Source organism: Accipiter gentilis, chromosome 2 (assembly GCF_929443795.1).
Source record: "Accipiter gentilis chromosome 2, bAccGen1.1, whole genome shotgun sequence".
Classification (NCBI taxonomy): domain Eukaryota; kingdom Metazoa; phylum Chordata; class Aves; order Accipitriformes; family Accipitridae; genus Astur; species Astur gentilis.
In genome coordinates, this window is record NC_064881.1 from 30582938 (window position 1) to 30598244 (window position 15307).

General features: G+C 44.3%; 1 protein-coding gene across 1 annotated transcript in view; it reads right to left on the minus strand.

Moving 5' to 3' along the window:
* NIPAL2 (NIPA like domain containing 2) overlaps positions 1–14820 on the minus strand; it is a 50953-nt gene extending 36133 nt beyond the window's left edge. The window contains exon 1 of the mRNA XM_049822674.1: positions 14447–14820. Coding sequence (XP_049678631.1) covers positions 14447–14551 — 105 coding nt within the window. The 5' untranslated portion in view covers positions 14552–14820. The remainder of the gene's footprint in view (positions 1–14446) is intronic.
* Positions 14821–15307: the final 487 nt, after the last annotated feature.

The window sequence follows — 15307 nt, forward strand, 5'->3', positions numbered from 1 at the left end:
AGGAGGCTGAAAAGGGGTCCCGGGCCTTGGGCAGGGAGGGAGACCCCAGGGTGGGCAGGGACGGGTAGGGCTGTGGGTGCCTTTAGGGCCCTGACAAACACATGGAAAGCTGTCGAGGTGACACTCGCTTGTGCCTAACTGAAGCAACCTCCTCTGTCTGCTCATAAGGAAAAACAGTGCATGTGTACGATCAAGGCAAATTCGTAGTGGCAGTCTGGGCTCAAAACTTACCCTCATTGCTCAGGTCAGTTTATTGTAATGACCACATGTTTCACCTGAGCGTTGCTGTTGGCATATATACTGCGCTGCCTGCTCCAGGCTGACATGTGTTAATGAGCTCTGGTTAACATGGTGATAGCACCATACTTCCAAACCCAGGGCTGGACAGACCCGTAAAGATTAAAAGCAGAGTACGATGCCCTACAGAGGTCAAATATCACATGGATCCATTCAGGGAGATGAGATGAAAGTACAGTAACGCCATGCAGCTATAGCATTCAAAACTGTCTTGTACAGGTTCATACTCAGACATGCCAATATTAAAGAAAACAACAGGGGACAAAAATGAAGTAAAGAGGAAAATTAGATTGCAAACTTCACAAATCAGACTGCATCTTAAATCAGCAGGCAATTTCTAATGCACAAGAGCTATCACATACAGCAGCGCTCAAAGCAGGAGAGAAAAAAATAGGATACCGTATCTCAGGCTAGTAAAACCATGCATGAATGAAAGATGACCTGTGACAGAAGATAGATCACCCTACCAAACCAAAACAGTTGCTGTATTGCACTGAAGGCCACCGCAACACTTCTGCTCCCATCTTGTCATGTAAAAGGCTTCATTATTTTTGCTGCGTCTGCCATTCAACATCCTTTAGAGGCTAGAGGACTGGTGGAACAGCCAGTTTTATAAGTAATAAACATGACATTATCTGAACACGGAGTTTCCAGTTGTGATATCCAGTTGTGATATCATCCACAGCACTGCAGAGCTTCCCACACATAAGTCTTGAGACAAACCTCCGTGAGGGAATTCAGTTGCAGACACAACTTCAGAGCCATGGTGCTACTTCAGTCAACTAAGGACTTCTACAGGAAAAAGCCTTAAATATTCAAAACTGTTGGCATAAAATGCAAGTCCCTTCATCACCAAAACATCTGTTTGAACATACAGGCCACTTTGCTGGACCCCGGATTTCAAACTGTTGACGCATTCTTCCACTGCTTCCAAATGCATGAGGCTTCTCACAGAAATATCCTGCCCTTAAATTTTCCAGAAAGTAGAAAATCACCACAGAAACTTGATTTCTTTCACCTTAATATGCTTTGGAACAAACCATGAAAGTCACTTGCTGGCTTTGCAGTCCTTTCTAGATAGTCCCCAAGCACACAGACCATGGACTGATGCTGTGGATCTGCCAACATTTTCCTTGGTGGCAAAGCCGGCTTGAGGAATGCCTTCCTCTGCCCCCCCTTTCCCTCACTGCCTCATTTGCGTTAAAACAACTATTTGTGAGGCTGGCAAGGCACTGTTCCAGGTTTGAAATAACCCTCCTAAAATATACCCCATTAGCATTATGTTCTTTATAAGCCACCTGCCAACGTTTAACACGAAAGGCTGATCAAAATTCACAAGCCACAGCAAGGGTTTTAAAATGGTGACCCTGCATGATTTGCCAGGGGTGACAGTGGCCTGCCTGTACAGGAGGCTGCTGGGGGGAATGAGTTCAAGAAGTGGCAAATTTGTCTCGAGCAAGGCACCCTCATCTCTCACCTGGCATCCCCCATCCCAGTCACATGAGGCTTTTGCACAAGCCCAAGCATGGGAAAGGGAGGTTTGAACGATCGGTCAGTTGGCATCCATTTGTCAAGTGAAGTGGCAACATACTGCTATTCAAAATAGATGAGCAGTAGTATGGCATATTGCTGCTTCAAGCACTTCAAGCATTCGTGAAGGACCTTATGCTTATTTATGCTAGCACCTTTTCACATCATTCTGGCAGTGTTTTAAAAGGGCATTTTACTCGCAAGCTCTCTTTTTATTGTCAAAGTAAAGTAAGCGGTTTACAGCAAATGAAAGCCAGGCTGAAATCTAAATCTTTGGCACTAATTCTAATAAATTTATCCCTTGCAGACTAAAATCTGCACTGAAGACTCAGTTATACAGTGAGATGCAATTTATCCATATTAATGTATGTTTTCTTAGTGCACTGGCATTAGGAACTGTAGTTGCCAGGCCTGTGAAATAAAAACTTAGAAAGTTTAACTTAATTGACACTGACTAAAAGATAAATGACCATTATTTATGGAAATTCGCTATGCCTATAAATTGAACAGATGAGCAGAAAATAAACACTTCAAAAGTGTGTTGTCGGCTCACTCATCGAGGCTAGTTAAACTGTTCCTCCTAATTTTATTTCTGCATTTATTTGTGATCGAAAGGTGTTCCCAACAAATGTAATGACATATACTGCTTCAAAACCTACACATTGTTTCCAGTAATTAGGATTTTGTCAGATCTCAATGGATCTTCTAAAAAAAAAAAAAGGGGGGGGGGGGGGAATGCCTTCTAAAGTTCCAATTCTGAGTTAACTCTGAAGCAAGGGGAATTCAGAGTCCTCAACAAAAACCATATTTTTCAAAGAGCCACCATGTGGAATTAGGAAAGGCTTATCATCCAGCTATTATTATTCACAGAGCTCTGGCTGTAGTCAGTGCTTTACAGATGTATAAAGAAAACAAGGTCCTTGTTTCAATGGTTTTCACAGTGCAATTCATATACTCATATGCGGGTTCAGGCCCATATGAAGTACTGAAGGACAGCTGAAGTAAGAGTAAAAAGGCAATTACCAGTGTTGGAACATGTAATGAAAATACTTTTGATTTGTTCATTGTGACATAAAAGAGAAAAGACATTGTTCAATATACAAGGAGAGAATTAAAACATTTGGCGCCATCTTTGTTAGGAACAGAAGGAGAGAGGAGGCTTGGTAAATAAGTCAGGATAAATGTGAGTGAAGACAAGATAGTTTGTAGATTTTACACAGGTCACCAGGCTGGATTCCAGACCACAGTAGATAAAGTTCCTATCTCATTAATATTACAGCATCTTTGCCTTTACTAGGTTTTACCTTTTGTTACCTCACAAATCTAAAATATATCTTCTTCCAGAAAAAAGACATACTATAAAGGCTGGAAGGAGACCCTGGTAAGTTATGAAAAGGTGTGGGAACTTGAAAAGATAAAGCAACTACAGAACTGGGACCCTTCTGTTCACCTCCATGCTTTAATCATTTTCATGCAATCTTATTTATATTCATCAGTCTGATTACTTCAATTAATGTTCATAATAGATAACAAACTGAGACGAAGAACATGAATTGTGAAATACACTAAAGTAACTTCCAATATGCTCACTTAATGTTAACAAGCATTATGAGTAGTAATTTTTTTTTTCCTTTTTGGAGAGCTACAGCCAAACCTCCCAACTCTTAAATTTCAACTTATTCTCAGGAAACAAATCTCAAAATTAGAAATAAATGGGAGAATGGGGAAGGGGCAGAATGGATTTTTACACTGTTCCTTAGGTGAATAGCCTGGGATAGTTTGCTGCATAATCAAAGACCATTTCATGGTTTTAATACCGCCTGTTAGATTGCAGATAAAAACCTCTCCAATGACTGTATAACAGAGGGTCTAAAAATTTCAATTACAGTTGATAACATCTTAATAGAAAGATTTTCTTAAGGACCATCACATAACATCTCCATGGCAACTACAGAAATTACATACCAGAAAAAGCAAGAATAGGGTTATAAACTTTTGCCAGTTTGCAGGTCCCTCAGGAGAAACAAGGAGACGAGCCAGGATTGCCTGACCAGCTTCTCCCACAAAACGGCTAGTTGGCTCAGGGATACTCCTCTATTGGTGCCCAGGAGCAGGCTATCTGGATATTCCTGTTTGACCCCATCTAAATCCTGGTGTACAAGATAGGGTTCAAGCCAGACCACTCAAAGCCTAGGTAATTAATTCCCAGAAGCTACAGCCTGGCTCACATTGAGAGGCTGTGCTGCTCTTCTCCCTGCTTCATGTGGCTTCCTGGACCCCTAAATCGAGAGCCAAGGCCCACAGGGAGCTGGAGTGTACCAGTTCATGCCCTGTGAGATGGAGCTAGCTCTGCCTGTGCTCAGAAAGATAGGCAAGCTCAAAAGGGAGCTATCTGAACAACTGAGTAAATAGTGCTGTTACGAGTGACATCAGGTCGCAGGACAAGGCACAGAGAGTACTGTTGGAGAGATGGCTCGCTCCGCATTTGCACACAAACATGCCTCCAAACCAAGCATAGCTAGCTCGTTCCCTCTTGTTATTGTAGTGCAAGTCTTGCTGGAGTACAAATGAGCTATTTCTGAGTCCATTTAAATCAGATACACAAAACCCTGACAGAAATGTAGCCAGCTTAATACATTATTTACCAAAACCTAAAAGAACTTTTACATAAAAATCTCCCTTTACCAGCTAAGAGGGGCTCACAAGAGGAATGACATGCCTCTTCGAGCACGCACCTCTCCAGCATCATTTTCCAACAAAGGCAGGTTTGTCTCCCATCCTGTCTCAATTAATCCTCTGTTAGCTATAACTAACCCTTCCTTTGATGTGCACAGAAAGCGCTTTTCCACATCACAACCTGAGTGAACACAGTCAGTTGTTGAACCCTGATGTCATATGTGTGGGCCAGGGGTAAACGTAGGCTGGAAATGAGGACACTCATTGTGTTAGGCTTCTAACAGGAGTAACAACAGGGGAGGGGAAAAAGAAAAGAACTGACTGCATTTAGAATGAAGTTTGAGCCATATGTTAAAAGAATTACTTGATTTTATGGTAGGGGAATGGGCAGCCCAAAGCCCCTTCCAGTCTGCTGTTCCTGCAGAGGAGGGGTGCTGTACATTAGTTCCCTGCTTTCCTTCCTGCACCTCACGCACTAGTTTCATTTCCACAAAGCGTGTTAATCATTTACAGATAATTCCTAATGCAAAAGAAATGACTGGACTCCAGAAGGCAGAACCTTCTGGTTAGCAACATTATTCATTTATATATAAACAACTGCTAGATTATCAGTGATGATTTAAAAACAAAAGGTCTTGCACTCTCTAAAATATTCACACTTATGTATATGGGTACGTACACACACAAACATATAACTGGATGCTTTTAATTTGCAGATACTTCTGGTCAAAACTGTAAGATGCAAATCTGGGGATAACAAATAAACTCTTTAAAGAAATGATCTCATATGTGAATTTCTTGCAGGGGCCTGAGATATAGGCAATGGGCTCATGTTTTCCCAGCTGTCTCCCCGTGACACATTATAGTTGTACCTTTTACTAGAAACTGTAACCTGATTTAAAGCATTGGTTACCATTTTGTAGTTCATGGTGGGTGCTGAAGTAAGGAGTGTCTAGTACACAAGAATCCAAAACATCTACTACATAGTTTCCTTCTGCTGCAGAAAACAGAATACAGTTTAGCTGTATGATCCCTTCTAGGTACCTTTATCACATTTTTATGTTCTCTGTTGCACTTAAAGACATAACAAGGTGGTGAGTTTTTTCCCCAGTTTTGAGTATTATTGATCCTTCAGCAACTGTACTTTATGTGGATTCTCCTATATAGAACTTTTTTTCTGGTATTTTAGCATTACTATAGGATAGAATGGTTAGAAAGTTTCTTCTTGACAGGGATTACTATAGAGATGGGGCCATGAAGATAAATTCAGTCTACTCCCTTTCAGAATTAAAAAAAAGAAGGAAAACTGAGCACCCTTTTCATGAGTCAGATGCCATCATCTCTATGGTTTTGTAAACCATGCACTGCTCTTTAATTTGTCCTGGCAGCCTCTGATCTATAGATGTTGCAGTTTAACTCAGGCCAGCAGCTCAGCCCCACAGAGCCACTTGCTCACTCCCCCCCAGCAAGATGGGGAAGAGAATCAGAAGGGCAAAGGTGCAAACACTTATGGGTTGAGATAAAGACAGTTTAACAGGTAAAGCAAAAGCTGCATGCACAAAGCAAGCAAAATCAGGAATTCATTCACTACTTCCCATCAGCAGGCAGGTGTTCAGCCATTTCTAGAAAAGCAGGGCTCCATCACGCATAACAGTTACTTGGGAAGACAAACGCCATAATGCCAAAAGTCCCTCCTTCCTCCTTCTTCCCCCAGCTTTTATTACTGAGCAAGATGTCGTATGTTATGGCATATCCCTGTGTTCAGCTGGGGGCAGCTGTCCCAGCTGTGTCCCCTCCCAGTTTCTCGTGCACCCCAGCCTACTCGGTGGCGGTGCAGTGTGAGAAACAGCAACTGCCTTGATGCTGTGCAAGCACTGTTCAGCAATAACTGAAACATCCCCACATTATCAACACTTTTTTTGTCACAAATCCAAACCATAGCCCCATACAAGTTACTACGAAGAAAATTAACTCTGGCCAAAACCAGTACAATAGTTAAGAGATGGAGCTAGAGTCTTGATCAGATGAAAGCTGCTATTATTTGTTTGACTGAAGCTTCTGCAGACACTACAAGCTTTGCTCTCCATCATCTTGACATGATGACTGAGTCATTACTGCATGATAACACAGACACTGAATGATAATGTTCATGGTGCTTTAGTCACTGCAGGGAGCAAAAGATTGTCACTGAAAGAAAGAGAAGCAAAGGAAAGAGATTAATGTCATCAGAAGTCGATAAATACAAGAACCTTGTGACAATTCCAAAGCAGGAAAAAACCCACAAACAAACAAACAAAAAAAACCAAACCACAAAACCAGAAGAGAAACATAAATAGTGGGTTAGAGTCATAAAGCCAGGTAAATGGAGTCACAATCTATTTACTCCCAAGCTGAAGCCCCCAGAAATTAAATTAGATTTTAATTGGAAGTTAACTATCTGGGTACAAGTCTGTTATGTACACTAAACTCACATTCTGTTTGTTTTTCACGGGAACTTCTCTCCAGTGGAGATATCCTTGACTGCTGAAGAAAAAGGCTTGAAGTGCAATCCGTATCAGCTGGCAAGATGACTTTGTTTTGAGCAGGATGACAGTTAAATCATCAGACATGTTAGCTAAGACTCTGATGGAGTTTTTAGCTCCCATGAAGCTGATTTGGTTCTAGGGGATTAAATTTCAGCAAGAGCTAGGCTTGTCCACAAGAGGATATGTACTTCTATGTTACTACTTCACTTCAACCAGCATGAAGAAGCCATGTCCAAGGAGCCAGCATTTGCTTTGCTGTAAGTCATTGCTTCCACATGTGGAGGGGTTTCCTCCAAACCTTGCACTCATCATGGTCCAGACCCTGCATTCACCATAGGCCTCTGCATCACAGGGTTCTTTCTGCAGAACACAGCAGGATACCAAGAGGAATATAGCCAGAGAGTCACTGCATGACTCATCCAAGAGTTAAACTCCAACGATCCCGTGATTTGTCTCTACCACAGTTCCATAATCTCTCTTCATTCCCCCATTATGGGCAAAACAGTTCATATCACCAAACAAGGCCAAAGCTTCTAGCCTAGATGATGTAAATCAATCATGGACATCATGGAGGATAATGGAGTTATACCGGTATAACCTCAATTTAAGCAGTACACATCTGTTTAGTTTGATATTGACTATTTACTTTCAGCACACTCTGCAAATACCACTGCCATATTTCTTAAGATCTCTGCTCCAGGCCTGCCGTTGATTCGCACACCAACTGGCTGTCTTTTGAAGCTGCTGGCAGTACGTTTCAAAGTCCAGATTAGTCACAGAATGGAAAGCAGATCTCCCAACTGTTCACATTAACAAATGTCATTCTTCTGGGACAATCTGTGGTGACATTATAAACATGAGCATAACAGTTTATACATGTCACCAAAACACCAAATGGAATAATCACAACCTCCAGTTACTAGGTTAGCCAAAGGTCCTCACAAAGTGCACAGTCTGCGGTTTGTTCATCTTTCTAAAACCTTGGGGTTTGAGTTTGGTCAAATTTCTACTCAAGTCATTTGGATCCTTTTGATTCCTTCAAACAGAAGTTAATCAGATCCAGCAGACTGTTGGAGACATGAAAGGGTAAGATTCAGATATCTTGTTTTTGATGCCCAAAGCAGACTTCAAGGCTGTAGGAAGAGGAAGATCATACTTCAGCTTCAAAGAAGCAATGCAGTCTTCTTTGGGTCACAAAATTGTAAGGGGCCACAGTGCCACAGGTTAGATTTTATGAGAAGGGCAACTTTTATTTAAAAAATTGTATCAATGAGTATTTTCCTGTTGATTTAGCCAGACAAACTGCCTCATGAAGGACCCAAATGAGCGCTGGGGCAAATGAAGCAGCAGAAGCATAGATTCAAGATGGGAGAAACACCATGTCTTTGGGTGGCAGCCATGTCCTAGATCCACACAGCAACCTCATGAAATCTCAGGAGCAGACAGGTGTTTGCCTAAGCAGCCAGACCTTCACCCTACAACACCTTGCAACTCCCAGGCAAGGCTGTGAGACACCAAAATCAACACAGTAGCCACTGCCAATTTTATTTGCAGAGTAGTCTAGAAGTTGGGAGCAGGGAGGGCAAAGAGCTGCACTGAGCCAGACACCTCCAAAGCAGTGTAGGGATAAAGTCTTTCCTACTCAGTGCTGACTAAGGGAAGAGGAGCACTCACCCTGCTCTACTGGCTCCAGACTAAATCTGATTCTGCTGCTCCGGATCACTGTGCTGAAGAGCAGTGGCAGTGTTTTAAGCCCTGTAGTCAGTGGCTGAGCTGGATACCAGACAGTCTGGTATAATGCCCCAAGTCTTTCTGTCAAATACCATTTTGAAGCAGTCCAAAGCAAAACTAATTTCTGCACTAGGTAGGATATGTATAACTTGTTACTCAAGTTTCCTTGCATTTGTCTTCTTCACCCCACTTTCTGACAAATGGCAAGAATTTTAATGTTCCTTATTGCCTAGAAATTTCCAAATTAATATTCTCAAACCTCTTAAAAGAGATTAACGTAATTATGAAGATCCTGTTTAACTCACTGTCACCTTCATGATTAAAAATAAAAAAAAAATCAAATGCGCATGCTCATTAATGTCCTCAGAAAAACTGAAAACTCATTTTACCACGGCAGCCGTTGGGAGGGGAAGCATTAAAAACAGTCTGAGGTTTGGGAAAAATAGCCCAGTGAGAATCAGGCAACAGGCACTCGGCAGAGCTATAGCTGGTGCTCAGCACAGCCTCAGCCCTGCAAGGGCAGTTGTTTCCAATGTCCTGACTGAGGTTTCCAGTCGGAGCCACCAAGGCTGCTTTAGTTAAAATGAACTGTAAGTTGTCAGCCTAAATAAAAGAGCTTTGCTCACTAGCTTCTGTTGGCTGTCAGGCTAGGAAGCACTCATTCAAGTAGCTCTGCCAGCAATGCTGAAGAGATGAAAGTGTCCAGAACAGATGGAGGATGAGCTGTCCCCTCAATAGCATTTGCTTCGGGTCTGTGCCCCAAGCTCAAAACACAGACCTGAGTTGGTTTGCTGTATCTGCTGCCCAGTACCTTGCTGGGCTTTGGGGGGAAACTGCCACAGGCACCTGACTTCTTCCAGCCTTGATAGGAGATAACCAAGCTGAGTGATAGAGGCCTGCCAATAACACAGCACTAGGAAATCAGGCTGTTCTGGGACCCAGAGTAGTGCCGGGTGGAAACCAGATAAGCAGGTCACTCCTCAGGCTGGCTGGAAAAGCTGCATACTACCCCCAGCCTTTGGGCTACTTTCCCACCTAGGACATCTATTTCAGACCTGCTGTCCCATTCCCTGCCTCCTCTATATTCAGAGGTATAAACAGCTCCACAGCTTACTCCCTCTCTGCTTGCAGTGATTGAAGGAAACAAGCTACTTTCCCCTAAGGAATTTGAGAGTCGCAATGGTACAAACACGCCTATGGTACTGTGCAAGGGGACAAGCAAGGGGTAAGGCTCTACTGTACTTATAACCCTTACCTTGAGTAAGTTCCCATGCCGCAACTGATCTTTCTTTAACCTGGAGGCTGCAGCTTATGAGCTGTGTGCTTATTTCACACCAGACATGTTGTGATCTTTACATCTGCAGGGACAGCTGATGTTTGGCAAGGCAGAATGGATGTATGAGGTTGTAAGAAAGTTATAGGTGACCCTTTCTAACCAGTGCTCTATTTTTCTTTCTTATGTCAGCTTCTCGCTCACACTAAAGCTGTTCAGAGCACAACCCCCAGCAGATCAGACCTACAGCTCTGGCAGAGCCTGAAAGCTTGGGTGCAAAGCTGGCCCAGCTGACAGTCCTGCATTTATGACCCAAAGCCACACATCCTTTTCTAGCAGACACTAATTAATTGGGGACTAAGCCATGTAAATGCTGCTGGATTCCCAGCAGCGGAACAACACCAGAGGAGTGTGCATCGGCACTGGTAGCAACTGTTTGCAATGTTTCTTCATTATAAGCTTTGACTTTTGGATTCCCTATGACCAATTAAAAAAAGGTGTATCTGAAAGGCTGCACAAAGTTCTCTTCCTAACTTTTGATTTATAAGGGCTGAAAATAACACACATTTTCCACCTAAGAAGATAGTATGCATTTTTTCCCATACACATTCTCCCATAAGGTAAAGGAAACTGAAACCGTGTGAACTCTGAAGTCTGACAGGTAAAGAACAACACGATGAAATAGAGTTAGTGTTTTGATACCCTTGTTTACTTGCAGTGAATAGTTTTAGAATAAGGAGCTGGGGGGAGAAAAGGAAAAACTTTTCACCATAGTCTTCACAGATGAGTACAGCAGCAGAGAGATGGGTGAGGACATGTTTGTCTCCCCATGCTCAGGGACTGGTTTACTGATTAACCTGTAACAGTTAACATCTGCAGTCCATCAGGGAGCAGACTGCAGCATGAGGTACCCTACAGAGACTGAGAAAATGGCATTAAAATAAATCTACAAAACACGTGACATGGAAAAAAACAGGAGGGTTTGCCTTCACCTTTACGAGCCTGATAATATCTGGTGGTTGCTTCTTGCGGAGGAAAGCTGCCCTGGTTGAAACCCACGTGTGCTGTGGCCATGCTGCCCTTTTGGCTCCCACCCGCACTTCTGTGGACACCTTGGCTCGCTCTAGAGCTTTCCCTGATTGAAAACTGTAGTTGGAAATTTCATTGTTTAAGTGCTTAAAATATCCTGGTGAATATTCATAGAATGTGCCATGACAACCCTTTTCTCTGGTGGCAGTGCCAGCTGAAGAGGCCCTCACTGTTTCTGGGGTGCTTCCTCAGCCAAGGGAAATAGAGAAATAATCTTCCTCTCCATGGTGGCAGCTCCCTGCCGTCCTGCACTGGGTCCCTCACAGGACAGGGGCAGCAGCCCCCACAGCAGCAGAATTACCAGCAGAGACTGTGCTGCCACTGGAAGAAACTGGGACCAGACCACGCCTTCACCTTGCTGAGGCTCAGTGGCACTGGACATCAAGCCCTTAGGAAGGTGGGGTGTGTTGAAGCACTTGAAGACTTTCTCCTTGAACAGAACAAGCTAAAAACCTTAACTGTGGTACTTCACAGGAGATCTAGATTTCATGTGTACTATAGAAGGCAGCCTAGAAAGACCTCACAGCGATGTGGTTAATCTGTGGGATTTCTCATCACACCTGATAGCAGCCACCACCGCCCGCTGATTAGACCACACAAAGGATCAGGTTTCCTGGCTGCACGTAATCGCCACCTGCGCGTATGGCCTGTGACAGGCTGTGATATATTGTCACGGGACAAGAGGCCACAGATCCATCTGAAGGAGCTGTCAACATTTTAAACCTCAAATATAGAGCCGAAATGATTTATTACCACAACCCATGAAATAAAACATTCTCTCGAGGTGAGAGTCTGGGCAGCCAGTAATAACTCTGAGTTTATTAAGAGACCGGCAAAGGAGGAAAGAGAAGCAGAAGTGAAATGAATTTCCATCTTCAACTCGGCTTCTGCACTTGAACAACTACACACAGTGACTACACACAACAGCCATGTGAAATACTGAGTTACGGAAGAAGTATTACATCCGAACTTCCATTGAATATTCTCACCCAGCTGTTTTCTCCTTCTCTGATACAAAGTCAAATGAAGATCAATCTTGTAGATAATAATCTCAACTAACCTTGCAAAATGTTTTTGTCCGTAAACAACATTGGAAATAAATAAACAACCTTTAAGAAGCACTGAGGGAAATATAAAAGGATTAAACTGAGGCAATTACATACACTTTCTATTAAGCAGAAAAAGTCCACGTATGGTGGTTCCTTACATTCATTACTCCAGCAGACTCAAAAATATTACAATAATATTATTTTGTCAGGAAATACTTCAAGTAACTAAGTACATATTTCATCAGATTTTACTGCATCATTAAACACGCCCATGTCGCGTGACATGTAACGCAGTGCTGAGACAGGGAAGGCTGTGGGAGCACGGGATCCTGTGTTGCTGATTTCAGAGGTGCAGTTCCTTGAGCAGCATCAACCAAGCTACATCCACGCTGATGCCAAGGAGAAGGCCTGCCTCCACCCTTTTTTTCCCTATGGCCACGCATTCCTCCTTCTACCCTCATGCTGACAGCTAGCACCAATTAGTCTGATCAGGGACCTGGCAGGAGAATAACCCAAATTAAAAAAAAAAATCAAACCAAAGAAATGTAATGCCAGCACAAGGAGGCATTACACTACACAGCCACGTGGACACAGGCACTTTAACTTCTTCCAGGGAGCTGTGTGTGTTCAGATGTTGTTTAAGGCTTGCTCCAGTGCCATGGATTTCCCTAATGCACGTGTCAGATCTGGTGATCCCATGTGGTGTCTCTGCTGCCCACATGGCACTAGGTAGCTGTGACCGGCAGCCATGCTGAACCCCTCATGTCTAGGGGCTCTCGAAAAGGAATATCACTCTTTCACCTCCTGATGGTTCATGGGGCTGAATGGGCTGAAAAATACTGCCCCAAAAGCAATTCGCCTCAGCTTTCCTGGGATGTTTCAAGGCAGATGAGAGCTGGTGTGGTTATGGTCTCTCGTAGAGGCAGAAAGCAAAGAGCTCCTCTTCAAACCAAACCAAGGGGATAAAATGGCTCAGGAAAAGGGGAAGGGAAAGAGCCCCTGTGTGAAGACCTGAAACTGGGCTGATCCACTGAATCATGGCCAGGAATGGAGGGAGGAAATTGTTTCTGATATTTCAGAAATGTAAAATGTGAAAATGGAGGTGCACAGAAGAATTTAACTGTTGGGAAAATGAAGGCTGGTGGTAACACATGACCCTTAGTTGCCCGTTACCTGGTCCAAAGCCTCAACTCCAGTAGAAGCACAGAAAATCGGTCTCGCCCACGATGCCCAAGCAACACTAAAAAATGATTGAGGTCTTCTCAGGCTTAAAACACAGCAATCCTCACACAACCACCCCAAGGAGTATAGAAGCAGGGCTGGCACGTTTTGCAAGCAAACCAATAACCCCACCGTGACGTGCGGGTGGGTGTCCCCATGCCAAGGGCGTTCTCTGTTGCTGCCTTCCTCCAGCAACTCTGCAAGCACCACAGCCCTGGGACCCTAGCTCCCAAACCCACAGTAACCCTTGGCTTTACACTCTTGTCTCCCATATGAGATTCCAGCTCTGGTCCCGGGAAGCACGGCCACCAGCCATCAGCAAGGAGGCCTTCTGCTCTGGGGGCCCGAGCACAGGAATTCACAGGTTTCCTTCCCTCTGAGAACATGGGGCTGAGAAATGCCTCCTGCCATCTGGATATCCACCCAGTAGCAAATGCAGAATCCAGAGGGGAAAGTCTTTGGGACCTTCCCCAGGCTACGACCTGCTACTGTGCTGCTTGCAGAGAAAGGAGAGCAGTTAGTTGCAAGCCATTTTATGCACAATTTATACCAATACTTTGCATCGTAAAAAAAATGGTTTGCCTCTTATGCAGCGAAAAACAAGAATGTTGACTATCCTCCCATGCCTCCTAGTTTGTGAAGCAAAAAGCAGGGAAAAGGTAAAGGGTTTAATCAACCTCCAATTCATTTTTATTGTTAGCAGATGCTTCAACTTGCTAGTTCTCGGGGGCCACTTCAGTCTCTCTTTTGCAGTTGCGCAAATGCATTGTCAGCACTGACAGCGGCAGAAACACCAATGACAAAAACCAGCGATGCTCTAGCGCAGAACAGCACGGGTCTCTGCCTGTTCCTACTCAGAAAGGACTGCTTGGAGGGGGAAGCCAGGGCGGTGCGGGCTGGACAACGGGGTGAAGAGGGAGCAGGTGTCAGCAGCAAACAGGCTCTGGAAGGGGGCTCTTCGGAGGACGGTGGGGAGAGGCTGAAATGATTATCCCGCTCTCCCTGAGCACACTTGCTCCTGGGCCCCAGCATGGTGCTGCACGTCAGGGACTTACCTTGTGTGTGCCGTACCAGGGGCCAGAGAGGGGCCCGCTCCCGGTGCCCGGCCCCCCAAACGATGTGTTCCAGGATGCCCACTCCGAAAAGGGGAGGATGCCCATGTCCCTGCCCTCAGGCCCCGGCCACTGGCCATGCCATGTGCTGTCACACCAGTGGGGACCAGTGGCTGCGAGGAGAGGCGAGCGGGACTGTCCGTCACTTGCTTCCTGGTGTGGGAAAGGCTGCTCCCGTGGGTCACTCCACACGCAGGTGTGGGCAGCCGAGGGCTGCGACTGCCGGTGGGCACTGGGAGACCCTCAGCTGGGGAGTACCTGTAGCATAGGAGAGGAAGGCGAGCTTGACAGAAGGTTTTGCCGCTCCTTCCCAGGGCATTCAGGTGCCCTTTTTTTTTTTTTTTTTTTTCTCTTTCTGACTTCCCCAATGCCCCACCCTGCTCTGAAAAGGCAGCCTGGGAATTTAACTCCTTCAAATCAATGCCTAAATCTAATGGTCAGTTATTAATTCTTCACTGCTAGACTGCAAGACTTGGAAGTTTTTGTTCCCATATACATATAGTCACTTGCATAAATTCTTACTTCTGTCATGTATTCTTTGTTTGTAAGTGTTTACTGAATAGGTTCTTTGCCGAGATTTCAGGCAATAGGTTTGTTCCCAAGGCTGTGGCTTTATCCATTCATTCTGTTAGTTTTGATTTGATCACTTAAGCTCTCCTGGGGAAAACAACAACTTAGGTCCTTAAATCGGAGAGTAGGAGCTAGCAGGGTAGGAGCCTGGTAGAATTACATGGGAGACAGAAATAGGCTTCTAGAGAAGCACAGAAAGGAAGAATTAAGCCACTGCATCTTCAGGGTCTGCAC